The sequence below is a fragment of the Nematostella vectensis genome, chromosome 10, assembly GCF_932526225.1.
Source record: "Nematostella vectensis chromosome 10, jaNemVect1.1, whole genome shotgun sequence".
Lineage (NCBI taxonomy): Eukaryota > Metazoa > Cnidaria > Anthozoa > Actiniaria > Edwardsiidae > Nematostella > Nematostella vectensis.
The window spans coordinates 14,126,562-14,153,956 of NC_064043.1; the positions used below are offsets into that span (position 1 = coordinate 14,126,562).

At 40.3% G+C, this 27,395-nt stretch overlaps 2 protein-coding genes across 2 annotated transcripts in view; one reads left to right on the top strand and one right to left on the bottom strand.

Moving 5' to 3' along the window:
* The window catches only part of LOC5517716 (heat shock protein 75 kDa, mitochondrial), a 36,410-nt gene extending 16,064 nt beyond the window's left edge, over positions 1 to 20,346 (bottom strand). Inside the window, exons 1-13 of the mRNA XM_032362302.2 lie at positions 20,174 to 20,346; positions 14,622 to 14,725; positions 14,076 to 14,157; positions 13,660 to 13,742; positions 12,465 to 12,850; positions 11,658 to 11,767; positions 11,338 to 11,459; positions 10,812 to 11,006; positions 9,490 to 9,866; positions 8,939 to 8,996; positions 8,195 to 8,348; positions 7,333 to 7,579; positions 6,933 to 7,005 (exon numbers count right to left, since the gene is read on the bottom strand). Coding sequence (XP_032218193.2) covers positions 6,933 to 7,005; positions 7,333 to 7,579; positions 8,195 to 8,348; positions 8,939 to 8,996; positions 9,490 to 9,866; positions 10,812 to 11,006; positions 11,338 to 11,459; positions 11,658 to 11,767; positions 12,465 to 12,850; positions 13,660 to 13,742; positions 14,076 to 14,157; positions 14,622 to 14,725; positions 20,174 to 20,312 — 2,130 coding nt within the window. The 5' untranslated portion in view covers positions 20,313 to 20,346. The remainder of the gene's footprint in view (positions 1 to 6,932; positions 7,006 to 7,332; positions 7,580 to 8,194; positions 8,349 to 8,938; positions 8,997 to 9,489; positions 9,867 to 10,811; positions 11,007 to 11,337; positions 11,460 to 11,657; positions 11,768 to 12,464; positions 12,851 to 13,659; positions 13,743 to 14,075; positions 14,158 to 14,621; positions 14,726 to 20,173) is intronic.
* A 234-nt stretch (positions 20,347 to 20,580) lies between these two features.
* Positions 20,581 to 27,186, top strand: LOC116601476 (phosphoglycerate kinase). Its single transcript, XM_032362304.2, has 14 exons — positions 20,581 to 20,744; positions 20,872 to 20,922; positions 21,294 to 21,446; positions 21,939 to 22,006; positions 22,079 to 22,155; positions 22,417 to 22,520; positions 22,770 to 22,889; positions 23,285 to 23,399; positions 23,558 to 23,692; positions 24,046 to 24,090; positions 24,802 to 24,878; positions 24,958 to 25,058; positions 25,662 to 25,760; positions 26,930 to 27,186. Exons 1-14 carry the CDS (start codon positions 20,683 to 20,685, stop codon positions 26,968 to 26,970), a joined length of 1,248 nt encoding a protein of 415 aa, XP_032218195.2. The 5' UTR covers positions 20,581 to 20,682; the 3' UTR covers positions 26,971 to 27,186.
* The last annotated feature ends 209 nt before the right edge of the window (positions 27,187 to 27,395 follow it).

Below are 27,395 nucleotides of genomic sequence, written 5' to 3' on the forward strand. Positions count from 1 at the left end.
CATTATCGTACATCTGAAACACGGCACACTATCATCAGCGCATTATCGTACATCTGAAACACGGCACACTATCATCAGCGCATTATCGTACATCTGAAACACGGCACACTATCAGTGCATTATCGTACATCTAAAACACGGCACACTATCATCAGTGCATTATCGTACATCTGAAACACGGCACACTATCATCGCATTATCGTACATCTGAGACACGGCACACTATCATCAGCGCATTATCGTACATCTGAGACACGGCACACTATCTGTGCATTATCGTACATCTGAGACACGACACACTATCATTGCATTATCGTACATCTGAGACATGAAACACTATCATCAGTGCATTATCGTACATCTGAAACATGAAACACTATCATCAGTGCATTATCGTACATCTGAAACACGGCACACTATCATCAGTGCATTATCGTACATCTGAAACACGGCACACTATCAGCGCATTATCGTACATCTGAGACACGACACACTATCATCAGTGCATTATCGTACATCTGAAACATGAAACACTATCATCGCATTGTGGTACATCTGAGACACGGCACACTATCAGTGCATTATCGTACATCTGAGACACGACACACTATCATCAGTGCATTATCGTACATCTGAAACACGACACACTATCAGCGCATTATCGTACATCTGAGACACGACACACTATCATCAGTGCATTATCGTACATCTGAAACACGGCACACTATCATTGCATTATCGTACATCTGAAACACGACACACTATCAGTGCATTATCGTACATCTGAAACACGGCACACTATCATCAGCGCATTATCGTACATCTGAAACACGGCACACTATCATCAGCGCATTATCGTACATCTAAAACACGGCACACTATCATCAGTGCATTATCGTACATCTGAAACACGGCACACTATCATCGCATTATCGTACATCTGAGACACGGCACACTATCATCAGCGCATTATCGTACATCTGAGACACGGCACACTATCTGTGCATTATCGTACATCTGAGACACGACACACTATCATTGCATTATCGTACATCTGAGACATGAAACACTATCATCAGTGCATTATCGTACATCTGAAACATGAAACACTATCATCAGTGCATTATCGTACATCTGAAACACGGCACACTATCATCAGTGCATTATCGTACATCTGAAACATGAAACACTATCATCGCATTGTGGTACATCTGAGACACGGCACACTATCAGTGCATTATCGTACATCTGAGACACGACACACTATCATCAGTGCATTATCGTACATCTGAAACACGACACACTATCAGCGCATTATCGTACATCTGAGACACGACACACTATCATCAGTGCATTATCGTACATCTGAAACACGACACACTATCAGCGCATTATCGTACATCTGAAACACGGCACACTATCAGTGCATTATCGTACATCTGAGACACGGCACACTATCATCAGCGCATTATCGTACATCTGAAACACGGCACACTATCATCAGTGCATTATCGTACATCTGAAACACGACACACTATCAGCGCATTATCGTACATCTGAAACACGACACCATATCAGCGCATTATCGTACATCTGAAACACGGCACACTATCAGTGCATTATCGTACATCTGAAACACGGCACACTATCATCAGCGCATTATCGTACATCTGAAACACGGCACACTATCAGCGCATTATCGTACATCTGAGACACGGCACACTATCAGCGCATTATCGTACATCTGAAACACGGCACACTATCATCAGCGCAATATCGTACATCTGAAACACGGCACACTATCACTGCATTATCGTACATCTGAAACACGGCACACTATCATCAGCGCATTATCGTACATCTGAGACACGACACACTATCAGCGCATTATCGTACATCTGAAACACGGCACACTATCAGTGCATTATCGTACATCTGAAACACGGCACACTATCAGCGCATTATCGTACATCTGAAACACGGCACACTATCATCAGCGCATTATCGTACATCTGAAACATGAAACACTATCATTGCATTATCGTACATCTGAGACACGGCACACTATCATCAGTGCATTATCGTACATCTTAGACACGGCACACTATCAGTGCATTATCGTACATCTGAGACACGGCACACTATCATCAGTGCAATATCGTACATCTGAAACACGGCACACTATCATCAGCGCATTATCGTACATCTGAGACACGACACACTATCAGTGCATTATCGTACATCTGAGACACGGCACACTATCAGCGCATTATCGTACATCTGAAACATGAAACACTATCATTGCATTATCGTACATCTGAGACACGACACACTATCATTGCATTATCGTACATCTGAAACACGGCACACTATCATCAGCGCATTATCGTACATCTGAAACACGGCACACTATCATCAGCGCATTATCGTACATCTGAAACACGGCACACTATCAGTGCATTATCGTACATCTAAAACACGGCACACTATCATCAGTGCATTATCGTACATCTGAAACACGGCACACTATCATCGCATTATCGTACATCTGAGACACGGCACACTATCATCAGCGCATTATCGTACATCTGAGACACGGCACACTATCTGTGCATTATCGTACATCTGAGACACGACACACTATCATTGCATTATCGTACATCTGAGACATGAAACACTATCATCAGTGCATTATCGTACATCTGAAACATGAAACACTATCATCAGTGCATTATCGTACATCTGAAACACGGCACACTATCATCAGTGCATTATCGTACATCTGAAACACGGCACACTATCAGCGCATTATCGTACATCTGAGACACGACACACTATCATCAGTGCATTATCGTACATCTGAAACATGAAACACTATCATCGCATTGTGGTACATCTGAGACACGGCACACTATCAGTGCATTATCGTACATCTGAGACACGACACACTATCATCAGTGCATTATCGTACATCTGAAACACGACACACTATCAGCGCATTATCGTACATCTGAGACACGACACACTATCATCAGTGCATTATCGTACATCTGAAACACGGCACACTATCATTGCATTATCGTACATCTGAAACACGACACACTATCAGTGCATTATCGTACATCTGAAACACGGCACACTATCATCAGCGCATTATCGTACATCTGAAACACGGCACACTATCATCAGCGCATTATCGTACATCTAAAACACGGCACACTATCATCAGTGCATTATCGTACATCTGAAACACGGCACACTATCATCGCATTATCGTACATCTGAGACACGGCACACTATCATCAGCGCATTATCGTACATCTGAGACACGGCACACTATCTGTGCATTATCGTACATCTGAGACACGACACACTATCATTGCATTATCGTACATCTGAGACATGAAACACTATCATCAGTGCATTATCGTACATCTGAAACATGAAACACTATCATCAGTGCATTATCGTACATCTGAAACACGGCACACTATCATCAGTGCATTATCGTACATCTGAAACATGAAACACTATCATCGCATTGTGGTACATCTGAGACACGGCACACTATCAGTGCATTATCGTACATCTGAGACACGACACACTATCATCAGTGCATTATCGTACATCTGAAACACGACACACTATCAGCGCATTATCGTACATCTGAGACACGACACACTATCATCAGTGCATTATCGTACATCTGAAACACGACACACTATCAGCGCATTATCGTACATCTGAAACACGGCACACTATCAGTGCATTATCGTACATCTGAGACACGGCACACTATCATCAGCGCATTATCGTACATCTGAAACACGGCACACTATCATCAGTGCATTATCGTACATCTGAAACACGACACACTATCAGCGCATTATCGTACATCTGAAACACGACACCATATCAGCGCATTATCGTACATCTGAAACACGGCACACTATCAGTGCATTATCGTACATCTGAAACACGGCACACTATCATCAGCGCATTATCGTACATCTGAAACACGGCACACTATCAGCGCATTATCGTACATCTGAGACACGGCACACTATCAGCGCATTATCGTACATCTGAAACACGGCACACTATCATCAGCGCAATATCGTACATCTGAAACACGGCACACTATCACTGCATTATCGTACATCTGAAACACGGCACACTATCATCAGCGCATTATCGTACATCTGAGACACGACACACTATCAGCGCATTATCGTACATCTGAAACACGGCACACTATCAGTGCATTATCGTACATCTGAAACACGGCACACTATCAGCGCATTATCGTACATCTGAAACACGGCACACTATCATCAGCGCATTATCGTACATCTGAAACATGAAACACTATCATTGCATTATCGTACATCTGAGACACGGCACACTATCATCAGTGCATTATCGTACATCTTAGACACGGCACACTATCAGTGCATTATCGTACATCTGAGACACGGCACACTATCATCAGTGCAATATCGTACATCTGAAACACGGCACACTATCATCAGCGCATTATCGTACATCTGAGACACGACACACTATCAGTGCATTATCGTACATCTGAGACACGGCACACTATCAGCGCATTATCGTACATCTGAAACATGAAACACTATCATTGCATTATCGTACATCTGAGACACGACACACTATCATTGCATTATCGTACATCTGAAACACGGCACACTATCATCAGTGCATTATCGTACATCTGAAACACGGCACACTATCATTGCATTATCGTACATCTGAAACACGGCACACTATCAGTGCATTATCGTACATCTGAAACACGGCACACTATCATCGCATTTTGATACATCTGAGACACGGCACACTATCAGCGCATTATCGTACATCTGAAACACGGCACACTATCAGTGCATTATCGTACATCTGAAACACGGCACACTATCATCAGCGCATTATCGTACATCTGAAACACGGCACACTATCAGCGCATTATCGTACATCTGAAACACGGCACACTATCATCAGCGCATTATCGTACATCTGAGACACGACACACTATCATCAGCGCATTATCGTACATCTGAAACACGGCACACTATCAGCGCATTATCGTACATCTGAAACACGGCACACTATCATCAGCGCATTATCGTACATCTGAGACACGACACACTATCATCAGTGCATTATCGTACATCTGAAACACGGCACACTATCATCAGTGCATTATCGTACATCTGAAACACGGCACACTATCAGCGCATTATCGTACATCTGAAACACGGCACACTATCATCAGCGCATTATCGTACATCTGAGACACGACACACTATCATCAGCGCATTATCGTACATCTGAAACACGGCACACTATCAGCGCATTATCGTACATCTGAAACACGGCACACTATCATCAGCGCATTATCGTACATCTGAGACACGACACACTATCATCAGTGCATTATCGTACATCTGAAACACGGCACACTATCATCAGTGCATTATCGTACATCTGAAACACGGCACACTATCATTGCATTATCGTACATCTGAGACACGGCACACTATCAGTGCATTATCGTACATCTGAAACACGGCACACTATCATCAGCGCATTATCGTACATCTGAGACACGGCACACTATCAGCGCATTATCGTACATCTGAAACACGGCACACTATCATCAGCGCATTATCGTACATCTGAGACACGACACACTATCATCAGCGCATTATCGTACATCTGAAACACGGCACACTATCTGTGCATTATCGTACATCTGAAACACGACACACTATCAGCGCATTATCGTACATCTGAGACACGGCACACTATCATTGCATTATCGTACATCTGAGACACGGCACACTATCATCGCATTTTGATACATCTGAGACACGGCACCCTATCAGCGCATTATCGTACATCTGAAACACGGCACACTATCATCAGCGCATTATCGTACATCTGAAACACGGCACACTATCATCAGCGCATTATCGTACATCTGAAACACGGCACACTATCGTTGCATTATCGTACATCTGAAACACGGCACACTATCATCAGCACATTATCGTACATCTGAAACATAAAACACTATCATTGCATTATCGTACATCTGAGACACGGCACACTATCAGCGCATTATCGTACATCTTAAACACGGCACACTATCATTGCATTATCGTACATCTGAAACACGGCACACTATCAGCGCATTATCGTACATCTGAAACACGGCACACTATCATCAGCGCATTATCGTACATCTGAAACACGGCACACTATCATCAGCGCATTATCGTACATCTGAGACACGACACACTATCATCAGTGCATTATCGTACATCTGAAACACGGCACACTATCATCAGTGCATTATCGTACATCTGAAACACGACACACTATCAGCGCATTATCGTACATCTGAGACACGGCACACTATCATTGCATTATCGTACATCTGAGACACGGCACACTATCATCGCATTATCGTACATCTGAAACACGACACACTATCAGCGCATTATCGTACAGCTGAGACACGACACACTATCAGCGCAATATCATAGAACTAAAAAATGACATACCATTAGCGCACCGAAAAAAGAGGCGCGCGGTGGATCATGGGATGGATGATGAATGAGGCGTAAGGCAACAGGCGCAATGGGTTATGGGACGCATAAATGAGGCGAGCGGTGGATTATGGGGTTGATGAATGAGGCTTGCGTTGAATTATGGGATGAATAAAAAAGGCGGGCGGTGGATTATTGGACAGAGGAGGAACGCGCCGGAATGAGGCGTTTAGACACGTGATGAATTATGGGACGGATAAATGAAACGTGCGGTGGATTATGGGATTGATTAATGAGATGCGCGCGTTGGAATACGGAGTTATATTTTAGGATGTATTGGTTGCTATGGATACCCACCTGATTGGTAATAAGCGTGGCTAGCTCAGTGTTGCTACCCCTTGCTTTCTCAAGTCTCTTGATAAGATCGTGTCTAAAGAAAAAATAGAAAACCGAGTTGAAACAAATAAACTAGCTTCTCTAGGCGAGAGATGGCAAGAATCTGATTGGCTTAGATTAATTTGACTGGCGGAAAATTCCAAAAGACAAAATCAAATCGATGTTTTGAAAATGCGGCGTCGCGATACAACGGATTCGACAGTAATAAAGAAGCATTAAACTTTGTCTTGAGATTTCGTCACATATTTTGCCTTCCGATATTGAATAAAAAAACAAAGGTATTTCAAACAAGGACTCTTTGATGCATCTTTCAATTTCGAAATCCTTAGTGAAAATATAGAAATATCGAACACTTCCTTACTTGGGGTTGATCTCCAGGGTGGGTTGAATAATTTGGTATTTCATGTTTTCCACCTCCTTGTTATGCTCTGTCTTGATGAGCTTGAGCCAGTGTTTGGCGGCGACCATGTCCGGGACAGTTATCATGGCCGGGTGGTTGGTATTGGCCAGTCTCTTTGACACCTTCACGCCCACCACGCGAGTCGGGCCGAGTATGGAGCTCATCCACCCGGCGAGGTCTTTCCCTTCTTGCTCAGACAGCATTCCTTCTGCGAATCATCAACAGTTAGTATAACAGGACAAAACGGCACCAGGCGCATAGGGGGTACATAGGGGGGTACATAGGGGGTAAATAGGGGGTACATAGGGGGGTATATAGGGGGTACATAGGGGGTATATAGGGGGTGTGCAGGTGCACTCTCAGCCCATGTTGGCCGATATTAGGGTCATTTGTTACAGAAGGGTTGTCAAATACTTTACCTTCCATATGTTACCTGTGGCTGCGTATTCCTGGGAACTGGCTAAGAGCGTTTGTTTGTTTCTTTGTTTTGAATGCATGTTTCAAGGGTGTTTGTCAACGGTTTCAGAAACCAATTTATCACTTTACTTATAAGTACCTTATGATTTTTACTCGTATACCGTGAGTAGTGACAATGTGGTTTTTATGTTTTGAATATTCAAAATTCTCATCATTTTTTACAATACACATTTCCCTGTACTATTTGATAATTTTTTAAAAAAGAATTGAGCTATTTCAGTTGTTGAATGGGTTAAAATTCGACCGGATTCAATTCCCTCCTGAGATGAACACCTTATTTGCATAGGGCTTGCGTGACACATCGCGTCACGCAAGTTGGATCTACCACGTCCACAGGAAAATCTACCTTCAGGTGTGACATCCTCGACTTCAGGCTCATTCTTGGGCTTCGTGTCTTCCGCCTCCGAAAGGAAGTTCTCGGCAGAAATTACTGCCTTGTTCTCATACTTCCTCAGGTAGTGAAGTACCACGTCATCTTGCTCATTGTACGAGAAGAGCACCTACAAGTAGAACACAGGTAGACCAGGTTTAGTACAGGATGGATCGAGGACAGTATACACAGGTAGACCAGGTCTAATAGACCGCCAGGCAGTGTCGTGGTATCACGAAAAAGGGAACTTTGAAGTTGCTGTCTTAAAAGACGTCTATTGCGTTGCCATTTTAAAAGGCGGTAATTAAACAATTGACGTGAAATGCACGTCGATACATTTTGAGAATAGTGATACGGCGTGATAAGTAACTTCAACGCCATAGATAATACCATGTGATAACTAACTTCAACGTCATAGAAAACACTGCGTGATAACTAACTTCAACGTCATAGATAACACCACGTGATAACTAACTTCAACGTCATAGAAGATACCACGTGATAACTAACCTCAACATTATAGATGATACCACGTGATAACTAACCTCAACGTCATAGATGATACCACGTGATAACTAACCTCAACGTCACACATGATACCACGTGATAACTATTCTCAACATTATAGATGACACCACGTGATAACTATTCTCAACGTCATAGATAATACCACGTGCTATTTAACCTCAACGTCACACATGATACCACGTGATAACTAACCTCAACGTCGTTTTGCTTCAGCGTCTCGTAGTATGGAGACGTCTCTGCCAGGTCTCGGCTGGAATCAAACCAATCAGGATCAGAAATCACATGGATGGATTGACACGCGCCCCCTACTTTATAGGCACTAGTCACTTAAACAAGTAAAACGATTAAATGTTGAGTTTGCATAGCGCAAATTAACATTGCGAAACATGATCACATGTGTGACGGACTTTAGTTGTTAGTGTTTAGATATGGACTGCGAGACGCAGTTCACATTCATGAGTGCCAGTGCTTAAGCATTGTCACTGAAGATAGTGCCACCGGCCAGCTCGCCTGTCCCCAGCGGCAGCTACCCAACTGTTCATTTGCGGTCGCCAAAACAGGCGAGATACGGGACCTCCAAGAAGACGAGGGATTTTACAGCGTCCCCAATGTAAAGAGCCAGGTTTTTACAGCTTAAAAAAATCATGTTGACCTGACCTGGGATTGAACCCTGCTCCTTTTGCTTGATAGACGAAGGCCCCTGGTGAAAGCAAACTTTAAAAAAAAAAACATTTCTCACAAACCTGGGAGCGCACAAGTAGTACACTTTCTTCTGCGTTGGCTTCATACGAGAGACATAAGCAGGTAAATTAGTGAGCGTTCCTGGTTTCTCGTTAGAGGACTCAAACAACAACAACTTGGCGATTTCCTCTTTCTGTTCTTCGTCCTCAGTCGTCACCACTCCCTCGCGGATGAAAATCCCACAGTCCTTGAAGAATTTCTCGTACTTGACACGGTCCTTGCGCGCCTGTTCCTGCAGAAACTTGACCAGGCGTGCAGAGAGCACGTTGCTTAGCTTCTTGATGAGGGCGCTGTCCTGGAGCAGCTCACGGCTGAGGTTTAGAGGGATATCTTCACTGTCTACCACACCGCGGATGAACCGAAGCCATCGGGGTAACACCTAGAGATGTAAATAGTGTTAACAGGAAGGCTAAGGTTTAGAGCGATATCTTCACTGTCTACCACACCGCGGATGAACCGAAGCCATCGGGGTAACACCTAGAGATGTGAATAATGTTAATAGGAAGGCTAAGGTTTAGAGGGATATCTTCACTGTCTGCCACACCGCGGATAAACCGAAGCCATCGGGGTAACACCTAGAGATGTGAATAGTGTTAATAAGAAGGCTAAGGTTTAGAGGGATATCTTCACTGTCTACCACACCGCGGATGAACCGAAGCCATCGGGGTAACACCTAGAGATGTGAATAGTGTTAACAGGAAGGCTAAGGTTTAGAGGGATATCTTCACTGTCTGCCACACCGCGGATGAACCGAAGCCATCGGGGTAACACCTAGAGATGTGAATAATGTTAATAGGAAGACTAAGGTTTAGAGGGATATCTTCACTGTCTACCACACCGAGGATGAACCGAAACCATTGGGGTAACATCTAGAGATATCAAACTGCAGATAAACCGAAGCCATCGTCGTGGTAAAACCTACAGAAGTGGGTAGTGTTTAGAGTTAAAGGAATATCTTCACTGTCTACCACACCACAGATGAACCCAAGCCATCGTGGTAACACCTAGAGATGTGAAAAGTGTTAAAAGGAAGGCTGAGGCTTATGGGGATATCTGTCCACCAAACTGCAAACGACTGTAGCCATAAGGGTAACATAGACGGGAGCAGTGTTAATAAAGATAGAATCAGATGGAGTTAGCAAATCACACCATTCACCATTGACAGACTCTTAAATCTTACCACACCAAGAATGACCGCAGCCATTGGGGTAACATAGATATGACTAGTTTTAATTGAAATTGAAACAGCAATTGAAATTAAAATAGAGTTAACAAAGTACACCGTCACCATTTCCAGACTCTAAAGTAATCTTAGCAAGTGTACCTTCTCAGCTTTCGCCTGTATAAGTACTCTCCGGCTGTATAATGATATCCCAGACTCCATCTGCTGCATGTTAAACATCTGGGGGAGGGTCTCGGGGAAGTAAAATATACTACGGATATTCAGTGGTGCATCAGTCTTGTAGTGGAGGTAGTATCGGGGCTTGTCGTAACCTTTGCTTAGGAACTGGTAAAACTCCTAGAAAATAAAAACGTCCAATGCTTGGTTAAATTACAATTCTTTACAAGTACAAGGGGCATACACGGGAGGTGTGTGTGCACGCCACATGTCTTGCCCACCCTATATACACAAAACAATTACACATTGGATAATTTGTGGGTGCTAAAAGTATTTGGTCATCCTTAAACTTTGGAGGGGTAAATGGAGCTTACTATATATTTTGTGGCTTAGGGGGCGCTAATTTGAAGGTGCTTAAATATACATTTACTATCAAGGTTTCTGAAGCCTTATGTGTCCTCATTCCTTCATTGTTTGTCAGTTTTAAGTTGAATACAATAATTATACATACGTCATGCTGCTCTTTGCTTATATCCCTTGGTTCCAGGGTCCAAAGGGGCTGAATAGTATTGATACAGACACCATTGAGGTAGATAGGGAAGCCAACAAAGTTGCTGTAGCGTTGTACAATATCTAACAAAGAGAACCATTAGATAATGCTATAGTACTGAGAGTATCAATGCCTCTATTCTCATAAGTGTGTAACTTTGAAATCTTGTCCTAAGCATAAGGCATTTTAAGGACATTTTACAGATGAAAACAACAACAACAAAATCAACTCAAGGAAGAGGTGGTTGGTATTTTAAAAGGAACTTACAACAAAATGCTAACCTTCAACTGCAGTTTTCATTGCAAATCTTTTACAGTCCTCCTTAAGATGCAACACCAGTTTTGTTCCCCTGGCAACGCCATTTGCCTCGGCATACTCATATGATCCTGAGCTGATGATAATTAGAAACAGAAGAATTAAATAATGGTAATACAATGACTGAGATAAGACTGAAGAGACAAATGATGGTGAAATGATTACTAAGAATGAACTTCCATTGAGTGTCACCTCACTTCCTCTTTTTCCTGATTATTTCCCCTATTATTCTATTTTCCCTATTATTCTGGAAAGAATAATAGCTAGTGTGTAATTCTTGCATATTTTCCCTATTTGAAATCGACATTTCCCTCCTAATTGATGATGGGACAAAATGCTGCTCTTTGTGCAAAAATTAATAACTATTGAAAAATTCTACATTTATACGAATATTTTTTTTATTTTTTATTTCTTTTATTTTTTATTATTTTCTTTATTCTATGTCATATTAATTGAATTAGTTATAAAGTAGTAGTAGTAGTATCAATATAAAGTATCAGTATATATAGCTCTTAATTTTAGTATTTACAGATATATATATTTTTTCTCTCATTTCGATGTTTTGGTTGTGGCCCCATATTAGTCCAGACTTCGTTTCCTGAGCTAGACGGTCTCCGACACTTTAATAAAGTTTATCATCATCATCATTGCTTTAAACATTGGAATAAAGAAATTAGTCCAATCTTTTCCTTTCTAACTCTCTAAAGTATTGTGTGCAAGCTTTGTGTTAACATACATAGTAAAATATAATTTTCTTATCCAACCTTACTTACCCATCAGATGTCCAGAAGTACCCTTGGCTGTCGGGCTGATAAGATTTAGTATAAACATCTACTTTATCTGCGACCATAAAGGTAGAGTAAAACCCCACACCAAACTGGCCAATAATGTTCTCATGTGACGACCGCGCTTCATTCTTCAGCTTTTCCATGAAAACTTTTGATCCTGACTTAGCAATGACTCCCAAGTGATCCATAAGTTCCTCCTCTGTCATCCCTACACCATTATCCTGAATTGTGAAGGTCCCTGCCTCCTGGTCAGTCTCAATCATGATTTCAAGAGAAGTCTCAGTCTCGCTCACGTCTTTCCCAGTCAGGAAAAAGTGACGGACCTTCTCAAGGGCATCAGAGGCATTGGAGATCACTTCTCGAATAAAGACCTAAAGAAAAAAAGAAACTTAGCAAGATATACTACACTAACTAAAATGCAATGACTAGAAATGGCACCAAAATAGTCTTAGTCAGTGCCAGATGGGGTCAGTACGCAGCTCTTACAAGCTGCAATTTGATTGGGCAAATGAACAATATCCGCACCTCGACACAAAGAACAAGAAGAATAGAGACAAAAGAACTCCTTTGTAGAACAAAGGTAATAGGAGACAAAGCAGCTGCATACTTACTCGCCAGATGGATTACACAACCAGCGAATGTCCTGCTACTGTTAACTTACAATATAGCAATCTGGTACTAAACACAATCTAAATTGCAATGGAAAACACACAACCCTTATGCCCAAAACCTGGCTGATATAAACCTACTAACTTTACTCAGTATTTCTGAGAATGATTTTCAACTAAAAAGTGTTCCATGTTCTCCAAAGTCAGTTGAACTCCCACATTTTTAAAGGAAACTTTTCTTGAATGATATTGTACTTGAAAAACATGACTTTAAAAGTGCCAGGCCATAATTTTTATAGTTCCATTTTATACTTCACTGAAGAATGCACATTACTTGCCTGACAGGCATCAATAACAAGAAAATCTTGTTATTATAGGTGGTGCCTATGAAGGCGGAGAACATGTGGAATCTCAGAGTACAATTATCTTCTTATTAACAAAGGTGTATATCTTATTGACTGAGCAGGGTTTTAGTTTCATGTATAATGCAAATAATTGTGCCGAGAACAATTTGTGCATCATGCAATATGGTAGACACCTCTTTTGAATGTATTCATTGTACAAAATCTAACCTCTTTTTCTGAGTAGAGTGACTTGGCTACAATATCCAAGAGTTGCTTGGTCTCCGCCTGAAATTCCTGCCTTTTGGGAGTCCCTAAAACAAGAAGAGTAATCATAGAACACAACAATTTCTGTCAATTAAACAAAGAGAAGAGGGAGGCTAGTGAGTGAAAAAGATGTAAAAAGAGGTTGGGATCAGGGTGGGGTCTGAATACCTTCAAAAGCATCAGTGTAATAAGAGATGAACATTGTGGGAGGATCATGGCCAAAACTGCAAATGTTTTTTTTGTAACTTTGGTACAGAATCTGAAAAGGGTGATTAATCTTAAATGGGACCTTATAGAGGAAGGCAGGGAGCTTGATATACTGTATATACTGAAGTATTGGTCACTTTACAATACATTCACAAATACCTATACACACATACCTGTGACAGTTTCGTTTTTTGTGATGACATGAGCAGCATCTAACGGTTCTTCCACATCCTCACCAGAAGTCTCACTGGATTCCTAGAAACCGATAATTAAAAACAATGAAAAGTTACATTTATAAATAAACTTAGTCTAGTCCCCTTGGAAGTATTATTGGCAAAGAGATATCAGTAGTTCTATAGAGTAAAAAATCTTACCTAAAAGTTACCCAGGATAAACATTATCAACCCAAAACCTTAGTTCATAGAACATGAGTCTACAAATTCATTTAGAATGAGAATCTACACACCATTCATCCTCCTGCTTCACTTTTACAGAAGTTGTCAAAAATCACTTAATAAAATGTTCCAAAAAAGACCAATAAAGTTTTCTAATCAATCAAAATTGTAAAATGTAGATTCTAAATTTTAAAAATAATTTCCCAACCCCACATAATGTGTATATATACACGTACAAGTAAATTAAATATTCATCAAACACTTATACAGTGTTCTTGTATACTGGGGTGTACATAGATGGGTTCTAGCACTAGTATCACCCACCTCAACTGATCTGTCATCTGTCGTGTCACTCAAGAGACGCACACTCGCATTGATTGACAGCTTTGGTGTTAGAAGGCCCGGTCTGCTAAAGGGTGTTGTTTTCCCTAATAGATGAAGTAATAACAGTTAAGTTTAATTATTGATAGTACAGTATTTTCGTGTGGTCTGGTTTATGCTTTGTTTACTGAAGTAAGTGCTACACTGAAAGTAGAGGATGTATGAAAATTGTGTGAACGCCATCATCATTCCCAGCCATCATAAGATAACTAACAGGTTTACCGGCCTATGACAAGCAGGGGTCCATCCAGGGTTATTGAAACTCAAAGATGCTGAGAAAATTGACATATTTTGAAGGCTCTTGAACATTAAAATTGCTCATATCTACAGCAAAAACTCTTAATTTTTAAATGGTTATTGCAACCAGGAAAGTGTAAGGAGATGAAATGGCAACCGCATAAATTAAACGATTTCACACATTGTATGTTCTTTTCGCTTCTTTAATTTGAGTTTTCAAAATTGATTTGGACTTTTATGCATTGCTCCTTGAATATGATATTTTACACACAAATAAAAAAATAGGTCGATGGCAATAATATACCTAAAGCTTCTACATCTAAAAATCAGGGCTTGCTAGAGATAGTTTTTGCGGTAAAATAAGTACCGATGCTTGTAGTGCGAGTTTCCCTGTGATCGGCTTTGTCGTTGTATGGCCAGGCCCCACAGAGCATCAAAATCTGTGTATTGCTCGTTGAATTTTGATATATTACACACAAATAACAAAATAGGTGGATGGCAATATACCTAAAGCTTCTACATTGGAAAATCTGGGCTTGCTAGAGATAGTTTTCACGGCAAAATGTGTGCCGATGCTTGTAGTGAAGGGTGCGAAACAAACATTCCAAACTGCTGTAGCCAATCGGAGCGCACCATCCACCTTTAATATATTCAGTTGCGATTCCATCTCCTTACACTTCCCTGTTGCAACTCAAGGCATGTTTTCTATGCATAATGGTCCGCGGCCCTACCCCACTTGACAGCACCCCTAAATTGGAGGGTAGGGGTGCGGGGTATGGCCTGTAATGCACTAGTTAATTGAAACCCCCACCCCCATGGTCCCGGGGAAGTGTGGGGGATTAGACTTTGACCCTGTACAAAACAGAGAAAAGCGCCCACCCCCTCGGGACAAAACTGCAGTCAAATGACCCTACTCCTCGGGATGCAAACTATAGGCAACTACCCAACAACAAGTCATCTAAAAAAGCCTTTATCTTTCAAAGCTATTTGCTTCAGGAAATTTGTACTTAAAACAATGAACAGTTATGAAAAAAAAATATCATTCATATTCGTTTTTGCACATTTGGCCATGCAGCTTGCTACAGAAAAGAGTCTCAAACCAGAAACTGACATGACTTTCAGTACATCTGTGATGTTATTCATTTGTCCCCAAGCCTCCATGGTGGGGACAAATATTTGAGTAAAAAACTGTTTATTCCTCCACCTCCTCGGGACAGATTCTTGTTCGAAAGTGCTCTAAACCAACAGGGTGACTTCTTGTCTGAGCATGTGCATCAATTCCCATGTCCAAACCCGAGTAGCAACATTCAGTCACGATGTTTACAAATATGTTGAACTGTTGGACCACAGTTATATGCTTTACGCACGCAGGAAGGCCTTTTTTAAGAGAATGTCTATGTCAGTATGCTATTGCAATGTATCTATAGAGTTCATTTAGCAATTTAATTATTTTATGTTGCATTTCTCAACTTTTGAATCTCTGGGATGAGCAAATAAATCAGGTCAAAGAGCCACGGAATATTGCATTTGTGAATTATAGAATCAGGAAGGTAGAAACCAAAGAATTTATAAACATATGCTATTTTGTGATGCAAAAGGTTTGTTATTATCTTAAACTGTTGAAATCAAGATTAGATTTGCAGGCTAGACTTTGGTGAATTAGTCACAAATTTGTAAACTTGCATAAAATTACAATTATTGAAACGGAATTACTAAAACATGCAGGCTTTGTACCACACTATCTCAACTCTCGGTGTGTTCCATGAACATTAGCTTAGATGGGTAGCATATGATTAATTAATGTTGAAAATTGGGGAATACAATGAAATAAGCACAATAATAATACCACATAGAGTTTCAGGGCTCAATACTACGCATTTTGTTAATAAAATTTGTTACTGAAAAACAATCAGAATTTGTAGGAATTGTTTCCATTGTATTTAACACATTGACCCCTGAACCGGCCTGTACCGGCTTTGGGAAGTACCCACAACCCAAAAAATTCATAAATTCAAAATAAACACAACAAGAAGAAGATACTCAGGCATCAGTCTAAAGGAAAAATGGTCTTGCAGATATGCATCCAACCAAGGTGTTGGCATCTACTCTTAAGCCAAATAATAGCACAGGTTCTTTGACAAATCTCAAATCGAACAAGGAGAGAAAAGCAGAATCACCCCTCTCAATAAAACGCTCAAAATACCACACAAGGGAGAGAGATCAGCAAACACAGCTCAAGACACAAATAGATACCTTTATTCTGATCCTCCAGGTACATTTCCTTGGCCTCAAAACACAATGCCCATTCCTTGAAGGATTGTACAACCACGAAAATATGTTTACGTATTGCAAAGCATTTTCGGAGATACAGGGGAAAATTCACGAGGGGAGGGCCAGTCAACACTCCTCTCCCCAAAGTCAGATGGTTTTTTTATAAGTCTTTTCACCCCGAAGCCAAACGAATCAATTCCAGGTCATACAGACCCAGAATAGCAGTGTAAACAATTTTGCAATAAATTTGGTTTCAGAAAAGACACCATTTAGGAGAGCTGTGGTGATTCATTAGAAAATTATTTTCTCATCCGGGCAAAGCCAAACAAGAAAAAATCATCATGAATCCACCTTTGCTTGCAAATATCCATAAGCAAAGCACTCAATTATGCCCCAAAAGACTTCATGATGTCCTGAGACACTCTCCTAATATGCTCATAGCTGTATTTTTGATGAAAAATACAAGCAACCATCAACTTGTGCTGGCTTCAGCACATCGACGAGGGATTAAAAGTGGGGACTGCAAAGCACTGTTGGAAAGCTTGGATACCGCTGACTAGGTGCAGCTGTGTTTGACTTTGACGGGCTGTATAAAACTCAGAATAGGGGGGAGGTATCTGTTTTCAGTCTGTTTTTTGTAAATTCAGCTCCAAAAAAGCCAGGAGTCAATGGGTTAATCAACCACCCCTAGATTTTAATCAAAATAACTAGACCTTTTTAGACTTGTGCTGTGACATACACCAGTGGATTGGATCACATATATGCCATTTCTAGCAAGTGAATATCTTTAACCTAGAAAATAGAATTTTTTTTACTTGGACATGACTGGACTCATTGATAGGGATGATATGCATAGCTTTTTTAGAAAAAAATGCCCAAGAAAACATCAGATTCAGGCAAGGTTTTGTGATAAGATTACTTTGACGGTGAATATACAGGAAAAGTACCAAAAGTGGGTTGACACTGCTGCTTTGAATTTATAAAGGCAAATATTTTTATAGAATTTGGGCTCCCTGTGGTTTCCCTAATGGTTTTAACATAAGAATTATCTGTTAGAATATCAGCCATAACTTAAAGGAGGCTTGTTTGTATATCAAGCAGAATTTGCCTACACTGTTGTATGCACCTAAACTTGCAAAAAATGCATTGTTCTCAGGCAGTGAGGCAAGCATGATTTTTAGGGTGTGTTGGTAAACACATTGACCCCTGAACCGGCCTGTACCGGCTTTGGGAAGTACCCACAACCCAAAAAATTCATAAATTCAAAATAAACACAACAAGATGAAGATACTCAGGCATCAGTCTAAGGGATAAATGGTCTTGCAGATATGCATCCAACCAAGGTGTTGGCATCTACTCTTAAGCCAAATAATAGCACAGGTTCTTTGACAAATCTCAAATCGAACAAGGAGAGAAAAGCAGAATCACCCCTCTCAATAAAACGCTCAAAATACCACACAAGGGAGAGAGATCAGCAAACACAGCTCAAGACACAAATAGATACCTTTATTCTGATCCTCCAGGTACATTTCCTTGGCCTCAAAACACAATGCCCATTCCTTGAAGGATTGTACAACCACGAAAATATGTTTACGTATTGCAAAGCATTCTGGGAGATACAGGGGAAAATTCACGAGGGGAGGGCCAGTCAACACTCCTCTCCCCAAAGTCAGATGGTTTTTTATAAGTCTTTTCACCCCGAAGCCAAACGAATCAATTCCAGGTCATACAGACCCAGAATAGCAGTGTAAACAATTTTGCAATCAATTTGGTTTCAGAAAAGACACCATTTAGGAGAGCTGTGGTGATTCATTAGAAAATTATTTTCTCATCCGGGCAAAGCCAAACAAGAAAAAATCATCATGAATCCACCTTTGCTTGCAAATATCCATAAGCAAAGCACTCAATTATGCCCCAAAAGACTTCATGATGTCCTGAGACACTCTCCTAATATGCTCATAGCTGTATTTTTGATGAAAAATACAAGCAACCATCAACTTGTGCTGGCTTCAGCACATCGACGAGGGATTAAAAGTGGGGACCGCAAAGCACTGTTGGAAAGCTTGGATACCGCTGACTAGGTGCAGCTGTGTTTGACTTTGACGGGCTGTATAAAACTCAGAATAGGGGGGGAGGTATCTGTTTTCAGTCTGTTTTTTGTAAATTCAGCTCCAAAAAAGCCAGGAGTCAATGGGTTAAATGAATTTTGATTCACTGCGTTTGCAATAAATTAAATCACACAAATCTATCACATTTATTTGGTTTGCGCAATACACACAGCGTGTACCACAGGTTCTTCCCTTGTAACATAAACACTCATATGTATAATGTATACATCCTTTAAAAGCATATAAACCAAAATTGGATATATTGCAGACTTTAGAGGAAATATCCAATGTTCTTTGAAATGGCCATATTACAAATTTAGCAATTTGATCTTTTGAACTGTCATATATGTTAAAAACATTCTCACATAGTTTATTTGCAGCTCTTGGCATTTCCCAGGAAATTTGGTTGCAATCGGTATAAAATTCATTGAGAAATAAAGCTATTTAAGAAAAAAATCATTTGAGAGCAAGATTTGGAATGGTATACAGAAATTCGTCAGTGATTCCCGGACAATAGTGAATTACGAACAACAATGGCGCGTTACTTTGAGCCCGTGTTACAAAGGGCCAGTCCAAGCGCATGCTCCTGCAAGTCACCCTGTTCTCTTAACCCCCATGTCAACCCCACACTACCCCGGACCATGGGGGTGGGGGTTTCAAATGACTAGTGCATAAAGTGATGAATATTTCTTTTTTAACTTAATCAAATACTCATTGATAAATAACGAGGCTGTATGACGTCTTTTATCGTGTGCAATAATGATTTAACATTCTGCATGCAATACGCACAAAATGCACGTGTTATCTTATCAGCCGGCACGCTGGAAACACATCGAAGTGGTTGCCGATTTAAGCATAAAAAAGATAATTAACCCCTACCACAACAAGATGCATTTTGAGAGCCCGACAACACTTTGAGCGCCGATGCTGGCCTGTAGAGATGGACTCCTCGTCTTGATTGCAGCGTAATGACATGTCGAAGACGAGCAAAATTTTGTAATCGTGTGAAGGAAGCCATCTTGAACGAGGAGCAACTTTAAGAGACTGGGATTCAGGCAACTGGATAGCACGGGGGAGGGGTGCGGCTATTTTTTAATACTTGTTTTTTTTTATATCATCTTGTGGTTTTAAGCTTCTAAAATATCTTCCTTCCTCCAAAATCAACATATGGTCGATATTTTATTGCGTATATTGTAATCAACATATCAAATTAAAGAATGATTAATGGTTTGTCATAATTACCCACCCCTCCCATTTTACTTCTTATTTACGCTCCTTTCCAGTCCCTCGCTATGAATTCTTTCTTCGCTTTGATCCGAAGCTGAAGTGTGACGCGTTCAGTCTTCTCGCTGTAATAACTATTTTCTTTGCTATCCCATTTTGCAAACATGGCCTTGAACAAACTGGGAATCGCCGATGTGGATGTGAAAGACAAGAGAGTTCTTATGAGGTAATAAAGTAAATCTCGAAAAAAAAACGATTGCGTGAAATGAACAGTGATTGGGCTTTCAAGGAAGGATTTTGCAAAGATCTGTTCCAAAAATAATGTTTTTGGCTGGTCTTTATCTTTCTTGCAGAGTTGACTTCAACGTTCCACTGAAAGGCAAGGAAATTACAAACAACCAAAGGTTTGTGTTCAAATGCGAGACTGTTCGACTTGACAGCTATATTATGCATATGCAAAAAACGTTATTGATTGACAGATTGAATGATTAAATGAACCTGTGCTATCTGTTTTGCCAATGGGCGGATGGTACCTGAATAAACATTCAATTTGTCATTGATATCTGGAATCGGATCCAGAAATTAAGGTAGGACTTTAGTAACACCCACTAGTGAATAGAAATCTAGTGAGTGTCTTAGATCTGTATAATCTCCCGGAGAAGGGGGACCCTTATCCATAGATCTGACTGGACCTATCCCATTGTTACTTAATTAGTAAGATAATTCTATAGTATGAACTGTATATGTGCTGTAACAATCATATGAATTTGTCTAGAATTGTGGCCGCTCTCCCCTCCATCAAGCACTGTCTGGAAAAGGGGGCAAAGTCTGTGGTACTCATGAGTCATCTTGGTCGTCCAGATGGCAGAGTCCAGGAAAAGTACTCAATGGCTCCAGTGGCAAATGAGCTAAAGAAACTGCTTGGAAAGTATGTACTGAATTAATGTTACAAGTAGCATGAAAAGCATTCACCCTGTCACTAAGCCTGAAGCATAGGGTGGCCAGGAGGCAAGCACACACAACCCATGGGTGGATCTAGGGGTCTGTATTGAAGGCAAGCACACACAACCTATGGGTAGATCTAGGGGTCTGTATTGAAGGCAAGCACACACAACCCATGGGTGGATCTAGGGGTCTGTATTGGAGGCAAGAACACACAACCCATGGGTGGATCTAGGGGTCTGTATTGGAGGCAAGAACACACAACCCATGGGTAGATCTAGGGGTCTGTATTGGAGGCAAGAACACACAACCCATGGGTAGATCTAGGGGTCAGTATTGGGGGCAAGAACACACAACTCATGCGTAGTCAAGAAATGCCCAGGGCTTCTTCAGTTCATATCTTAATAAGGCTTTCTTTTATTTTCTGTAACTTTTATGGAGTAGAACTAAAGTTGTTGTTGTTTTTGTCTGTCTTCAGGGAAGTGAAGTTTCTTCCTAGTTGCGTGGGGCCTGAAGTGCAGGCTGCATGTGCAAACCCTGCACCAGGTACACTCTTTATTGGTACGTTTCTCTCCCTTTAAATCTAAGCCTTAACAGTTCTTTGTTTCATCACTATAGGTAGTGTCATTCTTCTAGAGAACTTGAGATTTCATTTGGAGGAAGAAGGCAAAGGTGTTGATGCTGATGGCAATAAGGTGCATTATTTAAATTCACCATTACAATGGCATTGACTACCTCATGTGCAGCTGAATTTATGCTTACCTAATAATGTAGATTGGTTTCCACTTTTTTTAATTCATTGTATGTGCAAAGCATACTGTACACATATCAAGACTGATTGATATTCCTGGGTTTTTTGTGTGTAGGTACTTTAAATGATAAAAGATTGAACGCTTGCATTTTTACTTGTGAAAATTGTTATAATATGTTATTCGAACCTTCCTATTTTGACTTAGGTGAAAGCAAATGCTGACGCAGTAAAAGTGTTTCGAGAATCTTTGGCAACACTAGGAGATATTTATGTCAATGATGCATTTGGCACCGCCCACAGAGCTCATAGGTACGTCATTTACTCTGATGTAAAATAACATGGTCATAGCTAAAATATGTAATGTAAATGCTGTATGTATAATTAAAAAAACGTTTTATCACAAGGACAAATTTTTATCATAAGGACTTTATTTTTAAAATGAGTTTATTTTTTTAAATCGGCATTACAAGAAAAAACATAATAAAATGACATAGTCAACATAACTGGCTGGTTTATAAAGAATGTTGCATTAAAATAAAACACTGATTTATCTTCTAGTTCAATGGTAGGAATTGACCACCCAAAGAAGGCTGCAGGTTTTCTTCTGAAGAAAGAGCTGGACTATTTCGCCAAGGCTCTGGAATCACCAGAACAACCTTTCCTTGCAATTCTTGGAGGGTAAGTGAGGATTTTTATGCCTTATTGTTGTTGTTTGTTTTAGTTTTGGGTTTAAAAGGGTGATATTTTTATCATTTTGAGACCCAAGTCTAAAACATATATTCATTAAGACAGGCACGTAGCTATTAATTGTAGAATTCGGTGTGTAGGTATGGAGATCATGTGTAAAATGTGAAAGATTTGGCAATTTTTGTGATTTCTTTCACCCACTCGACCCTAGCTGCAACCCTCAACTTTGTCTTTGGGCCTAAAGACTAATAACAAAACTAGATTAAAATCCAAGATAATGATGTGTCTAGACAATACAGGTTTTTTAATCGTTATTCTGCAAACCCATCATCATGGTTGATACTTTGTACTGTACACTAATTGCAGCGTTCCTGCTTTCATTGCAGTGCTAAGGTTGCAGATAAAATCCAGCTTATTGAAAACCTTCTTGACAAAGTAAATGACATGATTATTGGAGGGGGGATGGCTTACACATTTACCAAGGTCCTGAACAACATGGAGGTAAGATAGAAATTTTCAAGCGGATGGAACAGTATTTTGCATGCTACTTTAGAAACGGCATGTTTCGGAAAAACTGCATGATGTAATATATGGAGAGCATTTAAAATCTGTATTTGAAAAATCGCCAGAAATAATTTGACCTGTTTGATGCTGTTCAGATCGGTGACTCGCTGTTTGACCAGAAAGGAGCTGAAATTGTGCAGAAGCTGTGTGACAAGGCAAAGGAGAGAGGGGTCAAACTTTATCTCCCCGTTGACTTTATCACAGCCAACAAGTTTGCAGAAGATGCAGAGGTAATGTATATCCATTCAGGAGTCTGAGCCATGCAGGGTCTTTGGAATCATGGGGGGCCCAGCGTGTTAGCACGTCAACCTATTGGGCCTCTCACCTTTGCTGAAACTGGTTCGATTCCCGGTCGAGAATTTTACTTGTTGAACGTATGATAGCTTACTAGAAAGAAGGTTGTGTTCCTCAATTCTCTAAGAATTGACGTTCTAAATACATAATAGGATTTTAAATGTGAAGCGCTTAGAACATGGTTTGTATAAGCGCTATATAAATGCTAAATTTTTTTGTACAGGCATTGGATTGCTGTAGTCTTAAGAGGTTCTTAAGCATTATTTATTTTTCGTTGTTTTATTTGCAGGTCGGCAGTGCTACTGTGGAGTCAGGAATACCTAAGGGATGGATGGTACGTATTACAGTAGAAAAATGAAGATATTATTACAGTAGAAAAGTTAAGACATTGTAACAGTAAAAAAAATAATATATTTATAAGTTATAGCATGACCTACGGCTACAGGACTTCAACTAATCATCCCTCGATTGTGGGGACATTTAATCACTAAATTCCCCGATATGTCATGCTTTAATTTTGTAATACCATGATCATCGAGCAAATAAACTTGCAACTACGAGTAATATAAGGTTGAATGAGCGAACACGGTTCAATGGATCAGGGCATTGCATACACATTGTTCCTTTTATTCCACTAGAGACCCACATTTTCACGAACAATTCTTAAATTAAACATAGTAGATTTACATAGTTGCTCCACATATTTACAGCTTAGTTCTTTGACATCATTGGCACGCGTGCGTACAGCAATCAAAATCATCCCATATGGATCTAGTCTAACGTTGTTTAGGTATCACGAAATCAAGTACTCTAGTCTCTTCAGGTTGCTGCCTTCAATTTTTTTTCTCTTGTGGAAACTAGAAGACAAGCATCTTGGTTCTAAATTTCTCTCATGTATAGTGAAATTTAGAAGACAAAAGATTCTTTTGTCTTTTTCTAAATTTTCCTCATCGTTAACGCATGAGGGGAATTTAGAACCGTCTATTGTGTTCAAGGGAATTTCGCGAGTAATTGTCCCTCAGAATGATACTCGCTTTCTTTATAGGGACTTGATTGTGGCCCAAAAACTGTTGAAACTTTCAAGGCAGTTATTGGCAAAGCCAAGACCATTGTTTGGAATGGGTATGTACGTTTGACAGTGGTACTATACCGCGTGAGAACATGTAATTATTCTCAACCATCTTATCTTTAACTTCCGCAGTCCTGTTGGTGTATTCGAGTTTGCCAAGTTTGATGCAGGGACCAAGGCAGTCATGGATGCTGTTGTTGACGCTACTAAGAATGGCGCAACATCCATCATTGGTAAGGTTAAGTAAAGTCTTTCTTTCCGGTCTTCTGCTATCATTATCATTATCTGCTTCTATTATTGCATCATATTTTTTGTTTATGTTCGAGCAGCACAATTGTGTACCAGGATACTTTTTCATGATTTTACATAGTTTAGCTTTTAAATGTGGTTTAGCTTTAAATATAAGCACATACTTTTTGCACCGCCATGATAAACATTTTCCAAAGTTTAATAAATTATAGAGTTGAAAATTACATTTTATTCAGAAAAAGTGCCTTTTGGGGGAATCCAAAATCAATTTTAACAGCTTCCAAAGATATTTGGAAATACAAAATTAACAGTTTACGTTTCTTAAAGGCTGACTTATACAGCATGATATAGTCGTGTGTGACTGACCTCTACAACACCTCTACAATTCGAGTAGTGGAGTGTAAAAAGCAGATACTCGACTACGTAATCGTAGTGTGTAATCCAAGGCTAAGACATGTCGTAGGCAGGTCGCATACGACTAAATTTTGCTGTTTAAATCCGCCTTTAGACACAAAAACCATTGCTTGAAACTTGTTAGAAATTGCTCGATTTCTGGTGGAATTTATCTTTTCTTGTGTCCCGCCAAGGTGGTGGAGATACCGCCACGTGCTGCGCCAAATGGGGCACAGAAGACAAGGTCAGTCACGTGAGTACAGGAGGAGGGGCCAGTCTCGAACTTCTGGAAGGTGAGTGTTACCTTATAGCAGACTAGTCTCAGGCGTTCTGACCGGGATTCCTGTGGTTGGCAGAAATTATGACGTTACAGAAATTCCTAGACCCCACGCCTTATGGTTCATCTACGAGCACAGGAATTCCAGAAAAAAACGCCATGAACTAGGCTGACGTTTGTTAGAGTAAAGAGCATGCTTTTAGTAAGAATAGTTACAGCGCTGGAACCAAATAATGTATACTTTCGAGGCCCTCCACTATCACCGGCGATGAGTAGAATATTCAACAATTAGTGTAAGAAAATGCTTTTTTTCAAGCTTGTACTGTAAGTATTTCTTTTGTAAACCTCATATAAACCACAACATCAGTTTATTCTCCAGAAAAGGCACACATTAGATTAACCACAATCATATTTGCATCTGGCGGGACAGATTTTTTTCAGGTTTCTGTCCGTCTCGGCAATCTCAAACTTGATAAAGAGAACAATAGCGGATCTAGGGGGGGGGGGGGCTTAAGGGGGTTTAACCCCCCCCTTGGGCTGCCAGAAAGCCTTACGTAACAAAAAAAATACCCCCTCTCCTTTGTCACAGGGCCAAACCCCCCTTTAGCCAAAAGCTAGATCCGCCCCTGGAGCAGTATTTTGTTTCGTCTCTGAACTATGAAATAAAAGCTTTTAAAAATGGAAAGCGCTTATTAAAGAATCGCCCGTTTATTTATTGATGCACTTAGTACTTTTTCGAGTAAAATCCTGGATGAGTGACTCTGCACTAGTGAGCCGATACTCGTCCATGATTGGTGGAGGGCCTTGAAAGTATGCGAGTACATTAGAACTGGCCTCCATACTTATGGGTTCCAGTGATGTAATGAGATACGGAAGAACGTGTAATAGAACAACTTGAAATATTCCTATCCACTTCTAGGAGACATTTTTTGTCTGAAATGGTTAATATTTGAAGGGTATAGTTGGTTCAGTCTATGGAATTTCAAAGTTGATTCAGATTGTTTCAACGTCGTGACTTTATTTTCAATCCATTTTTATCCGCTCCAACCACAAGATTGTATTGATTTGAAAAACTTGAAAAACGAAAGTCATAACGATTTTTTTTATTTAAGTCGAGCCTATACCTCTCCTTTAATTCCGCCTTCTATGCAAATAAATTGTCTGATTAATGTTTTTCATTTTTAGGTAAAACTCTGCCCGGTGTCGCTGCGCTGTCTAGCCTCTGAACTTCAATACGGACGGAGAACTGCGTAGACGCGTCGAAAAGTCATGTGCAATCACCTACTGTAACTCCTTCTCTTGCACAAATTTCTAAAAGGATCCTCGAAGAAGGGGAATAGATTCGCAAAGTAGATAACATACTAAAAGTAGAGGAAAAGAACTATACTCAAAATAATTTATAACAGTCAAACTTTGAGAATAAAATATGAACTTCGAACAAAGCTTCTTATAAGGTAATTTTTTATTGCACTGCCTTTTTTTTTTCTTTCTAAATACAATATACACCTTTTGACGAGTGTTCATAATAATTCACAATGTCCATGTCAAGAGACATGCGCGACTCAAACCATCAGCAGCAGCTGGTATTAAACCCTGGCATCTAGTCGAGATGATCACCATACGAAATAGCTCCTCCCTTATTCGTGCTTCA